Source organism: Heloderma suspectum, chromosome 11 (assembly GCF_057233095.1).
Source record: "Heloderma suspectum isolate Gila_16-S chromosome 11, 16-S_ref, whole genome shotgun sequence".
Classification (NCBI taxonomy): Eukaryota; Metazoa; Chordata; class Lepidosauria; order Squamata; family Helodermatidae; genus Heloderma; species Heloderma suspectum.
The window spans coordinates 13,175,268-13,199,957 of NC_139468.1; the positions used below are offsets into that span (position 1 = coordinate 13,175,268).

Here is a 24,690-nt window from a genome sequence, read left to right on the forward strand (position 1 = left end):
ATTAGGCCGATTTGCACGATGTCACTTCATTTGCATAACTTATTCTAGTTCTGGTCATCACGAGGCGGTGTGAGACGCTATGCGGACACCAAAGCCCTTCACCAACCACTGGGCATCTATTTCAGTCATACCCCTGGCTTCTGAGATTTCAACAGGCATTGTCCACACATTTTTATTACCTTTGCGGCCATAAGGGCTAGGAACTTTCTCTTTTTTTAATTGTAAGATGATATTCTCAAAAAACTAAATTCTGCGCCCACACCTTTCAGCATTGCTGCAAAATTCCAACATAAACACAGCCCTGTCTGTGTTCGATGCTATTCTGGCTTCAGACGCCGCCCAGTGGTGTAATATTTAGAAGGCCTCCCTTACCGCAGCTACATTCTGGCCAGAGTCCTGGGATGGTGAACCATGGTTCCTCTTGCCTAAATAAGATTTGGCCTTCACCAGCTCCATTTCCAAACTGAAGATCCTAAAAGGCAGGAACATCCAGACAGATATGAGGCTCTGTCCTCCACCCACCACCCCACCCTGTTCATGTTAAGAATGGCTAAGTGAATTTCCTGCAGTTGCTAAGGCATCACACTGGCCAGGACGTATACACTCGCCTATTCCTTAAACAGTGAGAAGTTCCAGGAGCAGTGCTTCCTGGGTTTGGCTTCTTTTGAAGTAGAGAGCAATTTTTTAATAATAACATTCCTTCTATTTGTGATGTTCAGGTGGTGCATGCTATTACTTATGAAGTAAACGTTTCACTGTGTGGATCACAACGAACTGTGGCAAATTCTTAAAGAGATGGGAGTACCAGACCACCTTACCTGTCTCCTGAGAAACCTGTACGAGGGTCAAGAAGCAACAGTAAGAACCGGACATGGAACAACCGATTGGTTCAAAATTGGGAAAGGAGTACGACAAGGCTGTATATTGTCACCCTGCTTATTTAATTTATATGCAGAGTACATCATGAGAAACGCTGGGTTGGATGAATCACAGGTCGGAATTAAGATTGCCGGGAGAATTATCAACAACCTCAGATACACAGACGATACCATCCTAATGGCAGAAAGCGAAGAGGATCTCAAGAGCCTCTTGTTGAGGGTGAAAGTGGAGAGTGCAAAAGCTGGTTTGAAACTCAACATTAAAAAAAACTAAAATCATGGCATCTGGCTCCATCACTTCCTGGCATATGGAAGGGGAAGAAATGGAAGCAGTGACAGATTTTATTTTCTTGGGCTCCAAGATCACCGCAGACAGTGACTGTAGCCATGAAATTAAAAGACGCTTGCTGCTTGGGAGGAAAGCTATGGCAATCCTAGACAGCATAGTAAGAAGCAGAGACATCACCTTGCCGACAAAGGTCCATCTAATCAAAGCTATGGTTTTCCCAGTAGTAATGTATGGCTGTGAGAGCTGGACTATAAGGAAGGCTGAGCGCAGAAGAATGGATGCTTTCGAACTATGGTGCTGGAGAAGACTCTTACGAGTCCCCTGGACTGCAAGGAGGTCAAATCAGTCAATCCTAAAGGAACTCAACCCTGGGTGCTCATTGGAAGGACAGATACTGAAGCTGAAGCTCAAATATTTTGGCCACCTAATGCAAAGAGAAAACTCCCTGGAAAAGACCCTGATGCTGGGAAAGACTGAAGGCAATAGGAGAAGGGGACGGCAGAGGATGAGATGGCTAGATAGCATCACCGATGCAATGAATATGAACTTGAGCACACTCCGGGAGAAAGTGCAGGACAGGAAGGCCTGGCGTGCTATGGTCCATGGGGTCACAAAGAGTCGGACACGACTGAACAACTGAACAACAACAACAAAATGTTTCACTGTGAAATAGTGCCACTCACAAGTGGGAGATAATAACAGACTTGGGAGGACACCACCATTTGCAGAAGAACAAGAACTCTTTCCAAGGCGTGGGGAGGCACTGAAGAGGGGGGAAATCAGTCCAATGAGGACCAAGCATGCTCAGTGACCAAGGCATGCTAACTGACTGTTGTGTGTGGGGGGGCAGAGGCGGGGGGCGTGTGTGGAGAAACTGCAGAGTTGAGAGGGAGGGGGAATGGAATGGAGTGACTGAAATACCAAAGAACAACACTCTACACTGCAACATTTTGTTGTGGTCTCACTTGTTCTTTTTATTTACAAACAGTGCATAAATGGAGGAAAGCAGCGTGTGCACTTCTACCAGACAGCAGAACTGCTACCTCACATCAGGTGTCCAGAGACAGGCACCCTATCAGTGGAGGCTGGTGGCTGTGATATCAGTGGGGTGGTGAATCAACTCCGGTTTTCAGTCAGAACTCTAAAGGACCTATCCAAGGAGTGGAATAGATAGCCCCTTTAGAGTTCTGACTGGTTCTGACTGAAACCCGGAGTGGATTCACTGCCCCGCGGACATCGAAGCCACCAGCCTCCACTGCACTCTACACCCCAAAATGCTGTCCCCCAAATTCTCACTCTTGTTCTTTAAGACGTACACCTTACATCAGCCTCCCCGTTTCCTTTTTTGATGGGAGCAGTGTCACTTTCCAAGCTCTGTTTACTCTCCCTTGCAAACGCTCAAGAGAGAGAAATCTCCAACAATTTCCTAACTATTCACTCCTATTCAGGAAATATCTACCAACCATCCTGGGCCAATTATCCAGGAATCTGCTTAACAAAAGGAATGGCCAGCAGCCATAACAATACATTCAGTGTTAAAAGGGCTCTTTTCTGCTCTCTGTGCCACAGTAACAAAATTCAGTTGAGATTTCCTGATAGTTACACCACTAAGGCTTTCCAGAATGGCAGCACTTTAGTCTATTGCAGGAAAAACCACAAAGAGTCTTGCGGCACCTTAAATACTTAACACGTTTATTTTGGCATAAGCTTTCGTGGACACTGTTCACTTCATCAGATGCAAGAAGTGTTAACCGCACACTGGCAGATTTATAAACACATATTGAGGGCCAGGAAATGCAAACCTTGTTGTCAGAGAAAACTGAGATTAAAAAAATACGGACAGGGATGATTACCTGAATGGCTGTCATTCACAAAAGCCTGTTGGGTGATAACACAGACATCATTGCAATGGTGAGCCAAATAATTAAAAAAAAAAAAAAAAAAACAGCCTTTGTCCTTATTCAAACCACACGCAACAGAGTAGAATCTCTTGATGAACTGTACTTCAGACATTTCTTGTTCATATCTGACTCTGAAATTCCTTTGTTCAGGAATGGCCATTGACAGAGTCCCGGTTCCCATGATCACAGTGGGGGAAAAGAAGCCACAGTGGCTTGCTGCGTGTGCCATTGCATGCCAGGGGGGTTTGCATAATTACCTTTGCCAGCGCAGCTTGCTGTGTTGTGCGAAGTTGTGTGTTGTGGGGTTGGACTCAATGGTCTTATAGGCCCCTTCCAACCCTACTATTCTATGATTCTATGAAGCCAGTGAGGGTGGCTTGTTGCTGCAGTTAACAAGCTACCCCAGAATGGGTTCCATGGCTTATTCCCCCAGCATAATGGTGCGGACCAAGTCAATGCATCCAGGGAGGTTGAAATGTTCCTCCCCTGGTTTCTAAACACTGCCATTCCTGATGTCCAGTGTCCATTTATTCTTTTGTGTAGAGGCTAGCCTGTTTGTCCTCCACAGAATGCAGAAGGACAATCCCCTTGTCAGGGTTCCCCTTATGATGTGGACCCCCTGAGCAACTACTTAAAGATCTCTTGCCTTCCTTCTCTTGCCTTCCCCTTTCCAGTAACGTGGGGTTTAGGCGTGAGGTTATTGACACTCTAGACACTGGGTTTAACCACAACAGTTTACTGGTAAATTAAAGCAAGCAAATCACAGCTAAAGGTATTTACGCAATAGAGCTGAGTGATACGAAAGGCCTTAAGAGAAAATAAAAGTTGCAAAATGCAAGTTCCTTTACCCTAGCTGTATGTAGACTTTTCCAGGCTGCTTCTTCCTGCTCCCTCTTCAGGCTCTGGTCTCCCTGACTCTGCCCTTACTGCTCTAGTCTGACTGACTGTCTTTTTATACCCTCCTCCCTCAAAAATGAAAGAACTGCTTCACACCTGAAGAAATGAAACTTAACTGGGGAAACGAAATGACTCCTTTCAGGGATAGCCCCTGCCAACAGAAAAACCCAGGCCTCTAAACCTGATGTTTTTTCCCTTTGCCTCTGTAGGCCTCAAACCTTCACACCTTTACTGCATGCTTACATGGGAGTAAGTCCCACTGAACTCTGTTGGAGCTTCCTGTTTCTTCCTAACCCTCCCCCACATAATACCAGTAAGCCCTGAATCTAAAAATACCTAACTGCACCACGGCTGACTGCCCTCCACCACTATTTTGTGCGGCTGGCTCCAGTTGGTAGACCTCAAAGTTCTAGCAAAAATCCCCAACGAGGCCAATCGCACAAGTCTGGCATCTGCCCATACAAGGTATTGTTCATTTATGCTCATTTGTCAAAATCAAGACTGGACTTCCTAATGACACAAAGATCAACTTGCTTGAAAGCACCATCCAAACTGCCAGACAGGCCAGTCTTCTCAGTTGGAAGCTATCAGGCCCTTACAATCATCCAGAGTAATCCTTCCTTGAATCTTTCCAACTCAAATGTGGGAACATAGGAAGCTGCCTTAGATTGAGCCAGACCCTTGGCCCATCTAGCCCAGTATTGTCGACACTGACTGGCAGCAGCGGCTCTCCAGGGTTTCAGGCAGGGTTTTTTCCAGCCCTAACTGGAGATGCCGGGGATCGAACCTGGGACCTTCTGCATGCAAAGCAGGGGCTCTACCACTGAGCCACAGTCCTTCCCTTAAATGTATTTGTATGAATGCATTTATTTATATCCTGTCTTTCTTCCATGGAAATCATAGTTATAGACACGGGGCTTGCAGGTAGTCTCCTATCCAGACATTGACTGGATCCAGGCAAGCTTAGCTTCAGCAAGGTTGCTCTGTCATTAGCCTTGATGCCATGCCCTGGGAACTTTTATTCCCTTGGAAATAATCTATCAGGGGCTGGCATCAAGCACAGCCATGGTCGGGCACCTGCCAAGGGCCCACACCCCAGCAGGGGCCCACTGACAAGAGCCCCCTGGACTTGCTCCTCCTCCTCACCCTGGCAACCTGCTTGTTCACCTGCTTCTCATAGTGGCCCAGATGATGGTGGTGGTGAGAGGGAGGAGCAGGAGATGCCACGGCCTCCTTGCTCCCTGAATCTCTGTGGTAGCAATGATGAGAAAGAGGGGGAGGAGCAATAGAAGTTGGTGACAATGGTGGTGAGAAGGTGGACTCACTGAGGGACAGGACCCATTGAGGGTGTCTTGACCAAAACTAGCAGAGTGCTTTTTTCATGTATTCATGTATTTATTTATTTATTATATTTTAATCCTCCCAATAACAAGCATTCTCTGGGCAGATTACGAACACTTCAAAGAATGAAATACAATACGCATATTGACCTGGTTCACATGTAACGACAACCCAGAGTACGGGTTGAGCATGGGTTGTTGTTGAATCGTGGGTAGTCATTACATGCAAACCCTGAACTATGGTTTAACTATGGGTTGTTAACCACGAACAACCCAGAATTCACCACCCAAAAACAAACCATGGGTTCTTTTCCTGGGTTGTATGAGGTTAACAACCCATAGTTAATCCATAGTGCAAGGTTTGCACACAACAACAACCCATGATTCAACAACAACCCATGACTCAATGGCAACCAATACTCAACCCATACTCTGGGTTGTTGTTGTTATGTTTGAACCAGCCCACAGAAAAACCCACAATAGAATATGATAAACACCACAGGAATAGATAAATATAAAGATATATAAGAGCAGCCATAAAAATCTAAACACAAAGTCTCTAAAATGCCTGGGAGAAAAGAAAGTGTTTTGCTTGGCATCAAAAAGATAACGATGTGGGTGTCCAGTGAGCCGCCTTGTGGGGGCATTCCATGAACGGGGCTCCCCAGGCTGCCCGGCTCTGCTCTTACTTACTTATCATCTAGGTCCCCTGTCTGCTTCCTCTCTTCCAAGCGATTCGTCTCCAGCCATTTCTTTTCCTTTTCTAGATGAGCAAAAGAGCTCTCTATCTGCTGTAGGAAAGAAAAAGGATCAGAGGAAGTTTTGGAAGCAAACTGCGAACTAACTCCAACGAGCATAAAACGGAGGAGGTGTCCCGTTGTGTTCCCCAGGAGCGAGAACAGATTTGTCCCTCTGAGGAACAGGGCATAACTGCTGCTCCAGATACTCAAGAGTGGCGCTCTGGCAGCAATCAGAACACTACAGTCCACAGGTCTTAAGGAGGTTCCGTGTCAGTGGCGGCTGCAGGCTTTGGGGGGCCCTTGGGAAACAGACCCTCACTGGGCCCCCTTCCTTAGGGAGTCTACCTTCTCCCCACCATTGTCACCAGGTGCTCATGCTCCTTCTCCTCTTTCTCATCGTTGCCGCCACGTGCTTGCTTGACAGGCAGGGAACCATTGTGCAAGGAGGCCGTGGCATCTCCTGCTCATGCTTCTCACCACCTCCATTGTCTGGGCCAGAGCGAGAGGCAGGTGAGCAAGCAGGTTGCAATGGCGAAGCAAGTCCAGGGGGCTCTTGTCAGCAGGCCCCTGCTGGGGTGTGGGCCCTTGGCAGGCGTCTGACCATGCCTACCCCTGACGCTGGCCCTGTTCCACATTACCTTCTGTTTAAGGGAGAACAGCTCAAACTGCATCATGTTGAGTTCCAACTCCAGATTCCGCTCTCTGTGCTCTTTAGATTGTCCTCGAGACACACAACTCGCTTCTCCTAGTTCAGACTTCCTCTGTATCTCTTCCGGTAAGGATGCTCGCAGGTCCACTGCTGAGCCACTCCACACCCTTCCAGCCAATGGGCGCACGGTGCTATACTCTCTTGCAGCATAGTTTGGGAGGCGAGATAAAGAATGCCTCCTTCTGATGGCTGAGCTGTTGGGATGTTGTCCGTCATATTCCGTACCATTTGTTAAACCCCTGCCAAGGATAAGGACATAATGCTTCGCATTCTAAAAAAAAAATAGGATTTTGAAGACAGAACCTCGATGTTGCCTTACAGGAGGTTCACTGTCAAAAGTGTCACAAAATTAAATTGCACAGTTACACATCCACTAGATGGCTTTGCAACCTTTGGGAGATTATGAGCAGAATGCCCTTGTGGGAGACAAAGATGGATCCCACGTTCCATCGCAGTCTACTCACAAAGGTCTTGTCCCTTGCATTCAGAGACAGTGGGGTTCCCAACCTTTTTGGAATGTTGGGATTTGGAGAGAGTGTCATAGGCACTCTCACAAAATGGCTGCCACAGCAGACATGGCTGGTTTCCCAGAAGACAAACTGGTGAGGCTAAAAGAAAAGTAACGTGCCCAAGAACGCAAGTCCAAGGCTCCAAAATGCAAAAACCATCTTTTGAACCCAAGTAAAGATGGTACTGAAGGGCAGCACTTTGCTATGCAGCAAGCCAGACTTGTTTTAATTTAAAAGCCTCCTCCTTGTGAGAATGAAAACCTCTGCCACCTGTGCCATGCTGCCGCTGGCGTTTGAGGGCAGTAAGAGCAAAATGGCGGAGTGCTGAGGCGGACTGGGGGATGCTTTGGATCCACCATATCTAAAGCCCTCCTTCCCTCAACACCACCTCGGAATGGGGGCATAGAGCTGACATACAAATTTCCCCTCCGTCTGCCTCCCACCAGTGTGAGCATGGCAGAATTTGGGTTCTGCTGGTCCCTCTGGCATAGAATCTCTCTCCCCGACCCGATAGGAATGTTCCACTTGGCTACCATTTATTGATGTATTTATTCATTACATTTCTATACTGCTCAATAGCTGAAGTTCTCTGAGCGGTTCACAACAATTAAAACCACAAAATAAAGCATAAAATGCAATATAACACTTAAAAGTTGAAAACTACAGTGTAAAAGTAAAACCTAGCAGCAATGCAGAGATGTAAAATACAATAACAGATTTAAAGGAACAGAACTAAAACACTAAAAGGTTGAAATACCTGGGAAAATAAAGAGATCTTCACCTGGCACCAGAAAGAGCACAATGTAGGTGTCAGGCAAGCCATTCTGGGAAGCTCATTCCGTAACTGGGGTGCCACAGTAGACAAGGCCCTGTTCTTGGTAGCCACCCATCTCACTTCCTTTGGCTAGGCCTCCTGGAAGAGGACTGCTGAAGATGATCTTAGGGTCCAGCCATATATGGGAGAAGATGCTCCTTCAGTTAACCTGGCCCCAAGCTTTTTAGGGCTTTGAATATTAATACCAGCATTTTGAATCAGGCCCAGACATGGACTGGCAGCCAGTGCAGTTGGAAAAGTACTGGCATAATATGATCACGTTGGCCAGTCCCCCTGAACAATCTCTCTGCTCTATTTTGGACCAGCTGAAGTTTCTGGACTGTTTTCACAGCTATGCTGCACCTAGCCAGGAGTAAGTCCCCTTGAATTCAGTGAGGCTTACTTCTGAGTAGACTCACATTGGATTCTGCTCTAAAGGTTTCCCATCCCATGCCTAAGCAGTAAGCCAAACTTACATGCCGTTGGAGTGGGTTCCTCTCTGTGGGCTCATGGACTTGGCTCGTGGAGGATGCCTGGGGCAAAGGAATTCCCTACTGTATCCACTCAGTGGGCTTCTTGTGCTGCTGAGATCCAGGGATGCTGGCGTTCCTTTGACAGCTAACTGATCCAGAGAAAAGGAAGGAAAAGAAAGGAACAAAGAAAGAAGGAAAGAAAGAGGGAGGGAGGGAGGGAGATGAGTATCAGATCTTGCATAGAAGATTCCCAAAGGCGAATGTCAGAAAATGGGTTTTCTACTGAATTTTAAGGAGTCGTGGTCTGTCCTATGGGCCTTTATGAAAGTGCACACACTGGCCCAGTTCACACATAACAACACGTGAGTTGTTTAAACCATCGGTTGTCAGGGCTGCATGGTAGTGAGCGAGCATATAACCTACCATATGCTCACCACTGCTACATTGCATCTGGTTGCTCAAACAACCCAGGAATGCCCATTCTGTTTAGACACAATGGCTGGGGAATGCTGGGAGTTGTAGGACTTTTTTCCGTCTGAGCATGCGCAGGATTGCGCTGTCAGTTGCCCTTTTTGGCACTTTTTCCAACTCTACAGTATCTTTTTTCAGATGTGGTGACCAATATTCTATGTGTGGTCGCACCAGACATTTGTATAAGGGCAGTATGATCGTGGCAGTTTTATTTTCAGCTCCTTTTCTAATTATGCCTAACATGGAATTTGCCTTTTTCACAGCCGCCACACATTGGGTTGACACTTCCATCGACCTGTCCACCACAACCCCAAGATCTCTTTTATGTACAAAGTGGTACATAAAGCTGAAAGCATTAAACAAAAACAGTCTATAACCTGATCACGGAACAGTGATACAGTTATTGTATTTTAAATCTCTGCATTCCTGCTAGGTTTTATTTTGGTTTTAATTTTTATTTCATACTGTAGTTTTAAACTTTTACATTTTTATAATGTATCTCATGCTGCATTTTGTGGTTTTCATTGTTGTGAACTGCCCAGAAAGCTTTGGCTATTGGGCAACATAGAAATGTAATAAATACATTTATTTATTCAAATAAATAAGTAAATAAACAATTGTTGCAGGATTTTACCCTTCTGCTGGGCACAGCCAGAGCACAGACACCGACGTTTTGTTTGAGCAAATGTTTATTACCAGAACACCAAGGTGTGGTGCAGTCGAGAGTTGCCAGCGTGGCCCCTTGAGACTGGACCCAGAACAATAGTTGGACTTTGGTATTTATACAAACAAGTAAACAAGGCACACGACGTACGTTTTCATAGAATCATAGAATAGTAGGGTTGGAAGGGGCCTACAAGGCCATCGAGTACAACCTCAGCTATCGAGTCCAAATACTGGCTTTGGCCAGTATTTGGTGCAGCACTGAGTCAAGGGGCTACAAACTTCCCTCAGAGGAAGTTTTCCGGTTTCCAGAGACGAGGGCCCTGCTAGGCATTGTAACTCATGGGCGGTAAGTTAATCAGCCACCGTCCTCTAGCACTAATTCAATCACTGTTTCCTTTTTCCTATGTGAGTCTTGGCACTTCAGCAACACATTCCCATGCTAACAATGCAAGTGGCATTTTTCCATTTCACAGTCTATGATATAACAATCCACAGCATAAGGATTTAGTACAATTTCAACATTTAAAAAGCAGCAGAGAATTAAAAACCTTTAAAACCAAACAACCGTTTTTAAATCACACACACGCTAAATGACTGTTGGAACAGAAAAGTCTTTACAAAGCACCTAAATCCAAGAAGCCTTTTTGGTCTGAAGAGTTGGGGGAAAAGGCTTTACAGTAGCCTCCCAGACACGTTGGACTACAACTCATATCATTGGCCATGCAGGCTGAGGATGATGGGAACAATGGCGTCGTGGTAAATGTTAAAGTGCAGGCGTTCATCGCGACATTCCCCATAGCCATGACCACAAGGAAAGTCCAAAACTGCAGGCAGCGGTGTTGATCCATATCTGTCTAGCAGTGCGTTTGTGTTATATATATGGACATGCAAGCAAACACACACATTTTCCAGGCGCTTTTCCCAGCACCAGGGAGCAACATTTTATCTGAAAGTTTTAAAAAACAGTCCTATTGGCTTTCATTTCCACCAGGAGCAGGTTTTTGGTAAAGCTAATGGATCTTAATTGCCGGTTCAAGACTAACCCACCCCAAAATACTTTGCATTAAAACAGGGATAGGTCACAAAAATATATTGTTGCTTTGCTAGATGATGGTGGATGTCATGTGGACAATGCCTCATTGACATGTAAGATGTAGGCATGCCCTGGGGTTGCTTGTTTCTGGCTGGAAGTCACTGACTGCATAAATTTGGTTCTTCGGAAATCTATGATCATTGAGGATTTTCATGCGCTTTTAAATTATATTCCTTTATAATTAGGATTATAAAGGATTAACAGATGGACAGCAAAAATGGTCTTTGAGAGCCCTTACAGTTGCAAAGAGACTCACCACCTATCATTCAATCCTCTGAAGATCTTACTGCTCTTGCTACATTTCAGCATATATCCTACAGTGGTCAATTTCATTTGGATACTTATTTCGATATACGGAGTGCTTATATTAATGCATACACTAGAAATGGAAGCGTCGAAACTGTTTTCTTTCTTTCCTTTTTATTAATGGTGCTGTGAACAGTTATTGTGAATGGATATGCTTTTATGTCATGTTCTTTCCTTTTTACCTTTGTTTTCTTTTGTTAATGTCCCCCCACCCTTTCTTTTGTTTTTTTATATTGCATATATAGGGGCGGGGGGGGGGGAAGGGGAGAGAGGGGGGTGTAGAGCGGCACAACAGCAAAACAACCAGGAGACACTGAATCCACTGTGGATGCTGTCAGTCTGAAGTTAAAATATATTAGAAAGACTTGCAACAGAGTAATTTCAAAATATATTTAGAGCTAAACGTTTCCACTTACGTCCTCATCAGTAGCGGTGATGTTAGATGGATACCGAGGGTAGAATCCAACTAAAGTCTTACTTACAGTAGACCCATCGAAATGAATGGGACTTCAGCTAGTCATGACTAACTTAATCCCATTTATTTCAATGGGTCTACTCTAAGTAGCACTTTATTGGATTCTACACCAAGAGTGGCAGTCACTCTTTGTATCCATTTAACATCACAGCTACTGATGAGGGCAGAAGCTGAGATGTTCCGCTCTAACTATATTTTCAAATCACACTGTTGTTAGTCTATCTTTCATATAATATATGGCAAATCTATTTCCCCCAGCTACTGAGGGCTGCAGCTGCTAATCTCAGAGGAAACAGGGAAGCCTTAGGGGGCTGGCAGATGATTATTTATTTATTTAATTTATATCCGCCTTTTTCCTCTCACAAGGAACCCAACGTGGTTTATGTTCTCCTCCTCCTCTTCATTTTATCCTCACAACAACAGCCCTGTAAGGTAGGTTGGGCTGAGAGTCTCTGACTGGCCCAAAGTCACCCACTGAGCTTCCATGGCTGAGTGGGGCCTAGAACCCGGATCTCCTGGCTCCCAGTCCAACCCTCTCACCACTACACCACACTGATGATGTCACCATCCCTGCTAATCAAAAAGTCCTGGTACTTTGAACATGTGAGCCCTGGCTCCACTGAGCCACTGGATGGGAATTAGGCCTGGTTCACACATAACAACAACCCAGAGTATGGATTGAATCGTGGGTTGACATTAGGTGTGAGCCCTGCACTTTAGTTTGACTATGAGTTGTTAACCATGAACGACCTAGGAAAAGAACCCATGGTTTGTTGTCGGGTTGTGAATGCTGGGTTATTTATAGTTAACAACCCATAGATAAACCATAGTGCAGGGTTCACACATAGCATTGACCCATGATTCAACAACCACCCATGATTCAACCCATACTGTGGGTTGTCATTACATACGAACCAGGTCATGTAGTCCAACACATCTGGAGGGCACCAGGTTGGGGAAGGCTGATTTAAATAAATACTCAAACCTGAAGGGGCAAGTCCCAGCAGAAAACGTGCTCTCTTACCTTTGCTGGGAAGAGAACTTTTGCAGAATGAGTCCTGTTTGTGCTGCTCCTCTGCAGCTCTGCAGCAGAAAAGGATTGAGATGCCACCAGGTTTTTCCTAGAACTTTCTGCACCCTTGCTGGGCAGACCTGAAGCCTCCATTTCCACAGAGCCATGTTGGAAACATAGACTGCCAGCTCTGTACCGGGAAGGCAACCCTGTACATCCACCCCACTTCTGGAGTAACATTTAGGGAGCTGAACTGTTACAAATCAAGTCTTGTCGTCTATTGCCTGTCAGGTACAGTTTGACCCATGATCCAAAATTGGAATCTTTACAGAATCAGCTTAGCAGCAGAGAGAACCACCAGCAGAATCCAGGAATGGTGTTGAATCTGAGGGACCTATCACCAAGAAGAGCAAAAAGCAGAGGGATCAGAAGAGGAGATCTTATAAACATGTGTTCCTCCCAGTTTATAAAGCATTCCATGATCTCATGGCCCTGAGGACATCCATATGACTTTTTGTCCCCCAGTGGTATCAGAACCGGTGTAGTGGTAAAGTTTAAAGTGCACTCAAGACAGTCCCCATAAGACGTTTATAGAATCCGCCTCTGATGGATTCTACCCTGGAATTTGAGGTTCTGTTTTGCCCAAAATAAATTTAAAAAATGTCACAATTTTATTGCAAATGGTACTTTTTTGTTTTTTGGCGCCATTGCACAATGGACAAGGGTGGTTTTCACAGTAATTTTTAAAATACTTCAAAGAACAATGAATGATTGTTTTGTTTATTGCCCCCATCCACATTCTTTTTAAAAAATCCCATAAGAGCAGAAACAATGGAGATTTTTTTGTTTTTGAAATGAGTGTGAGGGAGCATGCGCAAAAGCCATTGCGAGCATCTCGAAATCTGAAATTGCAGCTGGAATTCCAGGAACAGCAGAATGTCGGAATAACAGTGAGAGAGCATCCACTTATATCTAATAAACTGCAACTTTCTTTCCAAAGACAGTGCCATCCTCTCACCACCAGCCTTTCTATGGCCCATTGAGAGATTTCTACAGGGTTCCACAACAGAGAGCAGATATGCCGGAGCGTAAAGGACTTCAGATGTCAGCTGCTTTGAGCAAGTGAGCCAAGCGACATGCTAAAGGGGAAGTCACCTCCAATAATGTGTCTAGAACTCTGGGTATAGTCCAGACTTACCTCCTGAGAAACTGTGCCGTAACTGTGGATCCCAAAGGCACAGAGAGAGGGAGAAAATGAGAGAGACAGCACCTTCCAAATTGGTTCTATTCGCTTCTGTATGCACCAACGTTCCCCATGCCAAGGAACAAAGGGGAGCTGCTGCTATGGAAACTGTGGCGGCAACAAGTCTCTTGGTGCTTTCTTCCTGACTCTCAATAAATTGGCCATTGTGAAACAGGATCACCTGTCAAATAGGGAAGGGTAGCCACAGGAAGGAGGAAAGGAGGCAGCAGAAAGTGCAGGCTTTTCTGGGCCCAATAGAACCACCTGAGTTTCCAGTGTTTTGTAGATGAAAATAACTATGCTCTTGTGTACTTCAATAGCCTGTAGCTGTGTTGATCTATTAAAGCAGGGGTATTGACCCACGTTGGGTCCCAATTCAGTCCCCTAGGTGAGGTTCCCCAGGTGGCTATGCCCCCGTTTCCCCCAACCACCAATTTTGGGGTGGTTTCCTGTCTCTTGCACGGTTCTGTCCCCCTACCCAATCCTAAAGGTTGAAAATTATTATTATTATATTTCTATATGGCAGCGGGGAGGGGCATAGCCAAAGCTCTCTGGGTGTTTCACAAAAGTTAAAACATTAAATACAATATAAAAAATTTAAAAGGCCATTCACATAAAAGCACACAAACAGATCACTCAAAACAACTTTGAACAGTCAGTCATAACTAAAGACACATCCAGAACTGATGAAAACTCATCATGTGCTGCCAAATGCCTGGGAAAAGAGAGAGGTCTTAACCTGGTGCCGAAAAGATAACAATGTTGGCACCGGCCGGGCCTCATTGGGAAGCTTGTTCCACAGGTGGGGTCCACCTCTGAGAAGGCCCTCTCCCTTGTTGCCGCCTTGCAAGCTTCCCTTGGAGAAAGTACTCTGAGGAGGACCTTAGATGCTGAACATAGCTTATGGGTAGGTTCATTTCGGGAGAGGCGTGCCCTCAGGTATTGTAGTCCCAAGCCGTGTAGGGCTTTAGAGGTTAAAACCAGCACCTTGAATTGAGTTCCGAAGCTTATCAGCAGCCAGTGGAAGCAGGCCAGAGTTGGTCTTATACGTGCCTCTCCTAAGGCTTAATTACTGCCAGTAAGAGCTTGAAGCTAATGTATATGGGTGTTTTTGACCCCCCCCCCCCGCTTATTTGATACTGAATTTGGCCCTCTGGTTGAAAGAGGTTAATCAGTAGGTGGCTGTGTTGGCCCACTAGGAAAAAATATTTAAGTCACTGCATGGTACTACCTTTACTAGCAGCAACTAAAAAGGCAAGGAAGGAACAAGGAAGTGAGCAAGCTTTTGAGTTCATCAGAACTCTTCCTCAGGCTGGATGTGACACAAAAAGGGTGGGGCAGGGAGAAGAGTAAAGGGATGTTGCTGGACTAGGTGGAAAAAGCCTTAGCTTGCAGGTTGCCATAGTCATAAAAAAAATACCTTTTCCTTTGCCACCCCTTAGTTGTGGAATGAGCTGGTTGAAATGCGTCTCTTTGAAGTTTTTAAAGCAGGAATTAAGGACTTGTGTTATTCTGGTAGGCCCTCCCTTTTTAGAACTCTTGCTTCTTTTGCTGACTCTTGTATACTGGTTTTAAGCTGTGTCGTTTTTATTGTTGGATTTTTTGTTCAATTGGTTTTAATTCAAATTGTTTTTAGTTCTATGTTTGTGCATATTGTTTGTGTGCTTTTATGTAAATGGCTTTTAAACTTTGTATATTGTATCTGAATGTTTTAACTTTTGTAAACTGCCCAGCGAGCTTTGGCTGTAGGGCCATTTAGAAATGTAATAAATAAATAAATAAATGGGAGAGGTGTTACACAGACATGCAGCATGATCTTATGCACGTTCAGTTGGGACATTCATGAGACTTACTCCTAGGAGAGCTTTGGCTATTGGGCGGCATAGAAATGTAATAAATACTTAAATAGATAATAGTGCACTGGATTGCCCCTCTGGGATCCAATCATGGATCTCCTATATCACGTGTATAGTTTATTTATTATGTTTATTTAATTATTATTTTCATCCTGCCTTTCAGGGCCTCATGAGGCTGCCTACAAAATAAGAAATTGGGATTAAAATGGGAACACAACAAATATGAAAGCAATCCATAAAACTAGGGGAAACTCCTTTAAAAGGCTGCCTTACAGATGGAAATTCAGCAGGGCTACATCTCCGTAATAGTCTGTAGAGGTTGAATTTCTGGTACAGCCCTCCCCCGCTCATATTACAGTCATGGGAGCCCTGCTCCTCTTCTCCTCCCTCCCCATGCCTGCACAAATAATTTTTAACCCTATGTATTTTGTTTTCTACTTGTTTGAGTGCAAGTTGTTTCAAAAGTATTGCAACACAGGGGAGCTGGCAACTTACTTATCTCTGTGTTTAAAAGCCAACAGGCAGAGAAAGGAAATCAACCCTGAGTGCTCATTGGAAGGACAGATACTGAAGCTGAAGTCAAATATTTTGGCCACCTAATGCGAAGAGGAAACTCCCTGGAAAAGACCCTGATGCTGGGAAAGATTGAAGGCAAAAGGAGAAGGGGACGGCAGAGGATGAGATGGCTAGATAGCATCACCGATGCAATGGATATGAACTTGAGCACACTCTGGGAGAGAGCGGAGGACAGGACGGCCTGGCGTGCTATGGTCCATGGGGTCACCAAGAGTCGGACACGACTTAACGACAAGAAATCCAACAGGCCAAGCCCTTTTCGTGGCTGCATCTCCACCTGCTGAACTTCCACCTGTTTATGGAGCATTGAACATATGAAGTTGCCTTCTACTGAGTTAGACCATCCAGCCCAGTATTAGTCATAACTAGGAGAGGAATTGAAAATAAAACTGCCAATTGCATGCTGCCCCTATACCAATCTGTGGTGCGACCACACTTGGAATACTGCGTACAGTTCTGGTCACCGCACCTAATAAAATATATTTTTCCAGAAAAGGGCACCCCAAATGACCAAGGGGCTGGAGCAACTCCTTCCCTAGGAGAGAAGGGTACAGCAGCTGGGCTTGTTTAGCTTGGAGAAAAGGCGAGTAAGGGGAGACAGGAGAGAGGTGTGCAAAATTAGGCATGGGGTGGAGAATGTGGACAGGGAGACTAGCCAGCATCGCAAATAGCCATGAGTGATGGGACTTGCAGTCCAACACTGCCTAGAGGGTCATAGCGCCCCCCCTTCCCGCCCGGTTTACAGCAATCTTTTATTGCGTCTTTTCATCTCTCCGTCTCTCGCCCAGCAATCGCGAGCCGGAAGTCTCCCTACACACTCATTACGACCACGTCCCCTTTAGTCGCCGCAGCCGCGTCCCATCCTCCTTCCCTTTGCCGCAGTCCTCCCGCACCACAAAGCCGGACGGGTAGAGCGGCCGCGCTCCTCGGGCGTTACGTCAGGCAAAAAGGGAGGCCGGAGCGCATCAGCCGCTCTGGCCCGCCGGGGGCGCCCGCGTCGGCTCCCCTCAGCGCAGGGAGCTGCGGAGGGCGCCTGCGCCGAGTGTCGTTTTCGGCCGTCGCCGTCGCAGAAGGAAAAGAGGAGTCGGAGGGCGCGGAGCCGCCGGAAACCGCGGTGAGCGACGGGGCCCCTTCGCCGCTGGGTGGGGAGGGCAGAGGGGAGGGCAGAGGGGAGGGCGGGGAACGGCTCCCGGCAGCGGAGGAAAGGCGAGTCGCCTCAGCCCTGCAGGCGCGGGCCTCGTCGAAGTAGGCCGAGCCTCGTAATCTGTGAGGGGATCCGCGACCTGAAGGGGGAGGGCGGGGTTTGTGCCCCCTCAGAAGAGGACGGGGATGGCCACGCCCCCCGCGCTCTCGCCCCCCCCCCCGCGCCCTGTGTTGCTGCTGCCCCCGCGAGCTGGGTCGCGCGGCTGTCGCGATACGCTGTGGCAAGTCTCGCGGAATGTCGGCTGCGCCAAGCGCCTCTGGAAACGGCTGTTTACGGCCCTTCTCTCCCCCCACAAACCAGGGCTACGTCTGTCTTTGCGGTGGGGGGCGTATTAAGTCTGGACGCCTAAACCAGTGCTCGACTTATAAGGGTCGGGGAAAGGTAAGGGGGCTCTTCACTGGGTTGGCGGTGCTATTTCCTCTATTTCAAGCCCTGTCTCTGGCTCTCCCCTCTCCTCAAATTCAGCGAAATGATGCTCTCCCCCCCGCACCCTCTTTGTCTTTCGAAAAGGAGGTGGCTGCCAGGGGGAAGATCTTCTCGGTGGTGGCTCGCCCGGTTATGGAATAGTCCCCCAGAACAGGTCCGTCCTGTGCCCATTTTGTTGCTCTTTTGGAAGATTAAATATTTTTTTTTCCTAAAGTCTGGGGGTAAAATCCAGCGTAAGCCCCACGGAGAGTAGACCCGTTGAACTGAATGGGACCCAAGTTAGTCATTGCTAATGTAGGCCCCATTCCTTTCAATGGGACTACTCTAAGTAGGACTTTTCGTTGGATTTTACCCTGGGTCTTTCAGACTTAATTTTAGACCTGCTGAGTTTTTAAAAATCTGGCGTCTAAGATCTTGCTGCGTTTTAGCCATTGTGTTTTATTATTGTAATCTGTAGTTTAATTGGTCTTCGTAGCCTTGCTTTTATGTAACCCATTCCATGGATTTCTGACGAAGCGTGATATTAGACATTTTTGTCAGAAATTTAAAAAGTAGGTAAGAGGGCTATTGCAAAAGTTAGCAATGCATTGGCCACCTTTATCTCCACCCTCACTCAGTCATTTCAACACTGCGAAAACATACAGATCCTGAGGATAAATTACTAACTAGAATCTGATTATCCTCATGGCTTAGTTCGCACTGTAGGTCTTAATATTTATTTAATTATTGCATTTCGAAGGAGCTCAAGGTTTTCAGTCTCCTTTTATCCTCGCAACAACCCTTTGAGGTATGTTAGGCTGAGAGATGATGATTGGCCAAGGTCACCATCTCATGGCTGAGTGGGGATTTGAACTTGGTTCTCCCCAGTCATAGTCTGATATTATAACCACTGAACCTTTGTGTGGTCTGTATTATGTCAAGCTGCAAGTTGGGAGGCAGGGGCTCACGTGATGGAATGCTGCTTTGTAGGGGGGAAAATCCCCTGGATGCTGAGGTGTTGTGGAGAAGGGGAAGCTAGAAGTTTTTTCCTTGACATAAATTTTCTATGTGGAAGGAATTTAGTTTTGTAAGGAGAAACATTTGATCTTGTGAGACCCCACCTTGCAATCTAAAATGGTGCTGCCCAGACAGGGGTTGACATTTCAGTAAAAACTAAGCCAGAATCCATATCCATTGAAGCCTGGCAGCTGGAGCTGTGGACATTGCACCAGAAAGGCAGTGCTATTTGGACCTAAGTTCTTTTTCAACAGAAGGCTAGGCCTCTTTGCCCCAGTATTCAGTGTGCAGAGTTTTTTTTTTTAATGCGGAGGAGCATTCACTTGTGTGAGTAGGACAATTCAGACACAGGTTGACTACCTCAGTGAAAGAGTTGAGTTCTTCTATGATTTCCCTTAAGTAACAGCTTGTATTTGAGGCCTGATGGTTGCAACCATAAGCGTTTTAAAAATATTATTCTGGACCCCAATTTCCTGAGCTGGGTCTTGCGATATCACACAGTATGATTGTTTAAAGATAGTGGTTAAACAGACTGGGAGTTATGGGTAGAGTGGATGAGACAATCCCCTCATCTAGTTCTGTTTCTGTCATTTATTTGGGGGAGAACAGCTGGTTTCAGATGTAGCCTTCTCCTAAACTGGATTGATATCTGAAATAGACCTGTCAGGTGAATATAAGGTTATTTATTGAACCAGCTTGTTTTTTAAAAAAAAAATCGAATTGATGATACTAATATGTTTAAAGGTTTAAACATATGTTTAAAGCTTCGCGTAACACTTCCTGACTGACTGCAGTGAAACAGAGCAGATCTCAGAGTCTCAGAATGCAAAAAAGAGGGAGGAACCGTTGAGGTTTAAAGTTAATTACCATGTTAGGATTTATATGGGAGATACAAGGATGGGTTCTATGTATATTAGAGATTGCTTTCTTTTTTGTTTCATTGTTATATTCATGTCCTATAGAAGGTGGCCTCTGAATAGGTTGTCTTTAGTGGATTCTTACCATTGAATCCAAACAGCAAAGTGTATGTGTATATATAATGGCTTTGGAATAATTTTGGAATGCTCTTATGTACTCTGTCAAAGCTTCAATATTTTCTTAATTTTAGGGCGCAATCCTATGCATGTTTAGACAGAGAAAAGGCCTTGCTGGCTGGGGAATGCTGGGAGTTGTAGGCCTTTTCTCTGTCTAAACATGCATAGGATTGCACCCTTAATCTACAATGAAAATTTAATATTTGGAAAGAAGTTTCAGACCAAGAATAAGCATTTGTTCTAGCAGAATTTCCTTAATGTTTTTTAAAAATCTTCATATTGGCCCCTTAGTACCTGGACTGTGAGACATAAAGCCTTCCAGCAGTAAGAAATTGGTCTTCCTTGTCATGGGCCTGGTTGGATAGGGGAGAAAATATTTAATGTTTTTAGAGAAGTTCAGACAGTGGCATTGTTACATTAAAAGCTAAGCATTATTCATGGAGGTTCTCATTTATATTACTCTGGTCTCATTTGAACCACAGTCAGTAATTCTTTCGTTCAGGTTGACTGGATAAACACTAGATATAAGTTTTTTGGGTTTTTTTTAAAGATATGTATAGATAATAGGTGACATTATTCTCTCTAAACATTAGAAAGTGAAATTAGAAATTCTCTAATGAAATTAGTTGGCAGTAGGATTTGAGCAAACAGGTGTATTTTTTATGCATTGTATTTTTTAATTGTTTCATTGCTACCCACTTAGATGGATTTCAAAAGAGACAGATTCTTAAAGATAGGTAAGTGGTTACTTCTCATGGCTAAATTAGAGCCTTTGTGTTCAGAGGCAACATATCGGAGTACTAAATGCAGAAGAGAAACTGGAAAGGACTTTTTACCATCATGCCCTCCTTGCTATCTTCCTGGGGGCTATTGTCAGATAGAATGTTGGAGCTGGGCAGTTCTCCTTTAAATGACACAGAATGGATATGTTTGCAGGGCTATTTGTTGTTGGAGCAATTTATGTTGGTGTGAAATTATGCATGTTCTTGAGTTTCACAGAAGCGCTAGAAGTTGGAATGGAAAATGTTGTACTCTGAACTATAGAGAACAGTGTTACTGCTAATGTAAATATTGCTAGTCGCTTTGGAAATAGAAAAAAAATAAGTTTTCTCTTTGCACAAGCCACCCACACACCATGCTACAGGTCACAAAGCCATTACACTCAAATACAAGCCTATTCCTAGCCATTAAAAGACAGGAATTAGAAATGTTTGATGATACGTAGTGAAGATTATTACTTCTCCCAGCTAACTCTGATATATTTTCAGTTACTGTAGGGGCTGTACACATATGGATTTGTATGTATCCTGTGATGTGTTTTCTTTCTTTTAAAAATGCTTGCAGTGCATCATTAGAGGTCTCCTGTCCAACAAAGAAAGGAAATAATCCTTGCTATATAAGTAGATATTCCTGCTTTTTTCTGTGGATGACTGAATTCAGCACTAAATATACTTTCGCAGTTCATCCATTTAATCCATATCTGTGGTGGATTAATTGATCAATTTTTGTTGGAAATTAATGCTTAGCCTTAGTCTAGATGTGCTCTTAATTTTGTTTTTGCAGCACCTCTTTACACACAGTATTACTTCCAGTTTCAAGATCAATTGCATAGAAACTTATGTGCAAGAGAATTTAGCTCATTGAGCTTGATGTCATAGAGCTGCTTCTTTTCTAAAGGGAAGTAAATTATAAAATTATTTGAAAAATATTTTCTTGTACTGTTACTCTTTTTAGTGCGAGTCATCTGTCTTGCAGTAGGCTCCTGGAGTTGATATTTTGTTCATACTCTGCTTCTTTTCTATGGGATCACTTGAAATCTGGGCGGTGTGTTTGTGAAAAAAAATCAAGGTGAAAGATACTCAGAGAATCCCAAGCTCTACATTCGTGTTTGGCAACTAGTTCTGCCAGTTACCAAACTGGTGGGCATAAATGAATTGAGTGTGTGTGTGTGGGTGAAATTAGAGTCCTGCTAGTAAATCTCGATGCTACTATCCACCCAGTACTTTTTCTCCCTTCTACTCTCTGTGATTGCATCAGAAATGCAGGGATGGGGCAAGGAGTGAGGAACAGAGACAAAGATCCAAAGGGAGGGTGACTGCTGCTCATTCATGTTACCTTTAAACCACTGTGTTCTTTCCAGTTTGCCTCTGGGTAGACTAAAAGGACTTGATTAACATTCAAGGAACAAACCAAAGAAACTGGCATAATTAGTATTTAGTGTATTTTACTACAAATATGTCTTAGTGTAGTAAAATGCCCCCAAAACTAAGCCATATGTGTTACAGAAGAAGTGCACTTAATTCTGCCTGCTTGTATCATGGGGCATTAAGAAGAGGTGGAAAGAATACACAGAAGAACTATACAGGAAAGATCTTAATGTCCGTGATAGCCATGATAGTGCGGTCACTGAACTTGAGCTGGACATCCTAGAGAGTGAAGTCAAGTGGGCCTTAGGAAGCATCACTAACAACAAAGCTAGGGGAGATGACAGTATTCTAGCTGAGCTATTTAAGATCCTAAAAGATGATGCTGTTAAAGTGCTGTACTCAATATGCCAACAAATTTGGAACACTCAACAGCGGCCACAAGACTGGAAAAGGTCAGTTTACATTCCTATTCCAAAGAAGGGCAACGCCAAAGAGTGTTCAAACTACTGCACAATTGCACTCATTTCACATGCCAGCAAGGTTATGCTCAAAATCCTACAAGCCAGGCTTCAGCAGTATGTGAACCGAGAACTACCGGAAGTACAAGCTGGGTTTCGAAGAGGCAGAGGAACTAGAGATCAAATCGCCAACATTCGCTGCATCATGGAGAAAGCAAGAGAATTCCAGAAAAACGTCTTATTTCTGCTTCATTGACTACGCTAAAGCCTTTGATTGTGTGGATCACAACAAACTCTGGCAAATTCTTAAAGAGATGGGAGTACCAGACCACCTTACCTGTCTCCTGAGAAACCTGTACGAGGGCCAAGAAGCAACAGTAAGATTAATTTATATGCAGAGCACATCATGAGAAACGCCGGGTTGGATGAATCACAGGTTGGAATTAAAATTGCCGGGAGAATTATCAACAACCTCAGATACGCAGACGATATCACCCTAATGGCAGAAAGCGAAGAGGCTCTAAAGTGCCTCTTGTTGTGGGTGAAAGTGGAGAGTGCAAAAGCTGGTTTGAAACTCAACATTAAAAAAAATGAGGATCATGGCATCTAGCCCCATCACTTCCTGGCATATGGAAGGGGAAGAAATGGAAGCAGTGACAAATTTTATTTTCTTGGGCTCCAAGATCACCGCAGATGGTGACTGTAGCCATGAAATTAAAAGACGCTTGCTCCTTGGGAGGAAAGCTATGGCAAACCTAGACAGCATAGTAAGAAGCAGAGACATCACCTTGCCGACAAAGGTTCGTCTAATCAAAGCTATGGTTTTCCCAGTAGCAAAGTATGGCTGTGAGAGCTGGACTATAAGGAAGGCCGGGCACCGAAGAATTGATGCTTTTCAAACTGTGGTGCTGGAGAAGACTCTTACGAGTCCCTTGGACTGCAAGGAGGTCAAATCAGTCGATCCTAAAGGAAATCAACCCTGACTGTTCATTGGAAGGACAGATACTGAAGCTGAACCTCAAATATTTTGGCCACCTAATGTGAAGAGGAAACTCCCTGGAAAAGACCCTGATGCTGGGAAAGATTGAAGGCAAAAGGAGAAGGTGACGGCAGAGGATGAGATAGCATCACCGATGCAATGAATATGAACCTGAGCATACTCCGGGAGAGAGCGGATGACAGGAAGGCCTGGCATGCTATGGTCCATGGGGTCACGAAGAGTCGGACATGACTTAACGACTGATCAACGACAACAAGGAAGCTGCCTTATACTGGGTCAGATCATTGGTCCATCTAGCCCAGTATTGTCAACACTAAGTGGCAGTGGCTCCCCAGAGTTTCAGTCAGGAGTTTGCCAACCCTACCTGGAGATGCTGAGAATTACACCTGGGGCCTTCTGCATGCAAAGCATGTGCTCTACTGCTGAGCTATGCCCCCCCCCCTTTGATATGTTAACATTGGCTAGGACAAAATGGCACCACAGTAACAAAAATGAATAGATTTCTTGGGGTGGCAGCTGGGCTGCTCTTGTTTTTCAGAAAGAAAACTCTCTATGGGCACTCATAGCTTGCTCCCTCCATCAAGTTTTGTTGGAAATGTTTTGCGCTAACATCTTATGTTGGCTGAGACAACCCCCCCCCCCTTAACTAAAGATTTAGTTGTGTGTTTGGGGGGACACTTTTTGCTCCATGTACTTTTTGTGTACATAAAGAAAACCATTGCAAAAAAAAAAACCTCACCCAAAACAAAGAGCCTTGTAGCACTTTAAAGACTAAAAAATAGATTTGTGTTCAAGGTGCCACCAAATTTTTGTAGGGATTGTTTTTTACCCTGCAGGTGACAGTCACTCCAAAATGGCTATATTGAAGGTCTTCGTCTGTATAAATTCTGCAATGGAAAGTGGGCCGGGGATAAAATTTATCCCACATTGTTGGTCAAAGCAAGTTCACCGCATGTCAATGAGAGGAGAGATTTTCCCATTATTGGTACAGTTCAGTTTGGCCTTCCCTCCCTCTTCCCTTCAGGGGAAGGGAGTGTGAATGCAAATGGAGGCCAGAGTGTACCAGCATGTACCAGTTTCTCCACTTGCTTATGTCTTCATGTCTGCTTCCCTCTGAATTGTTTGAAGAAGTGTGATATGGATGTAGGATGAAAGGGGTGTGGCAGAAGTGGGGCTG

At 44.8% G+C, this 24,690-nt stretch overlaps 2 protein-coding genes across 6 annotated transcripts in view; one reads left to right on the forward strand and one right to left on the reverse strand.

The window, feature by feature from the left end:
* Positions 1 to 14,262, reverse strand: part of LOC146337009 (uncharacterized) — a 39,335-nt gene extending 25,073 nt beyond the window's left edge. The window contains exons 1-5 of the mRNA XM_084817858.1: positions 12,586 to 14,262; positions 8,554 to 8,699; positions 6,684 to 6,993; positions 5,999 to 6,096; positions 373 to 472 (exon numbers count right to left, since the gene is read on the reverse strand). Of these exons, the coding sequence (XP_084673984.1) occupies positions 373 to 472; positions 5,999 to 6,096; positions 6,684 to 6,993; positions 8,554 to 8,699; positions 12,586 to 12,813 (882 nt within the window). The 5' untranslated portion in view covers positions 12,814 to 14,262. The remainder of the gene's footprint in view (positions 1 to 372; positions 473 to 5,998; positions 6,097 to 6,683; positions 6,994 to 8,553; positions 8,700 to 12,585) is intronic.
* A 2,995-nt stretch (positions 14,263 to 17,257) lies between these two features.
* CLK3 (CDC like kinase 3) overlaps positions 17,258 to 24,690 on the forward strand; it is a 30,201-nt gene continuing 22,768 nt past the window's right edge. For 2 of the 5 annotated variants that reach the window (XM_084816893.1, XM_084816897.1), the window contains exon 1: positions 17,258 to 17,362. The gene's annotated coding sequence lies outside the window, so the exon portion shown is untranslated. Of the gene's footprint in view, positions 17,363 to 17,442; positions 17,834 to 17,962; positions 18,033 to 24,690 lie in introns of those variants that run through there. The other 3 variants (XM_084816896.1, XM_084816895.1, XM_084816894.1) reach the window with 3 other exon arrangements.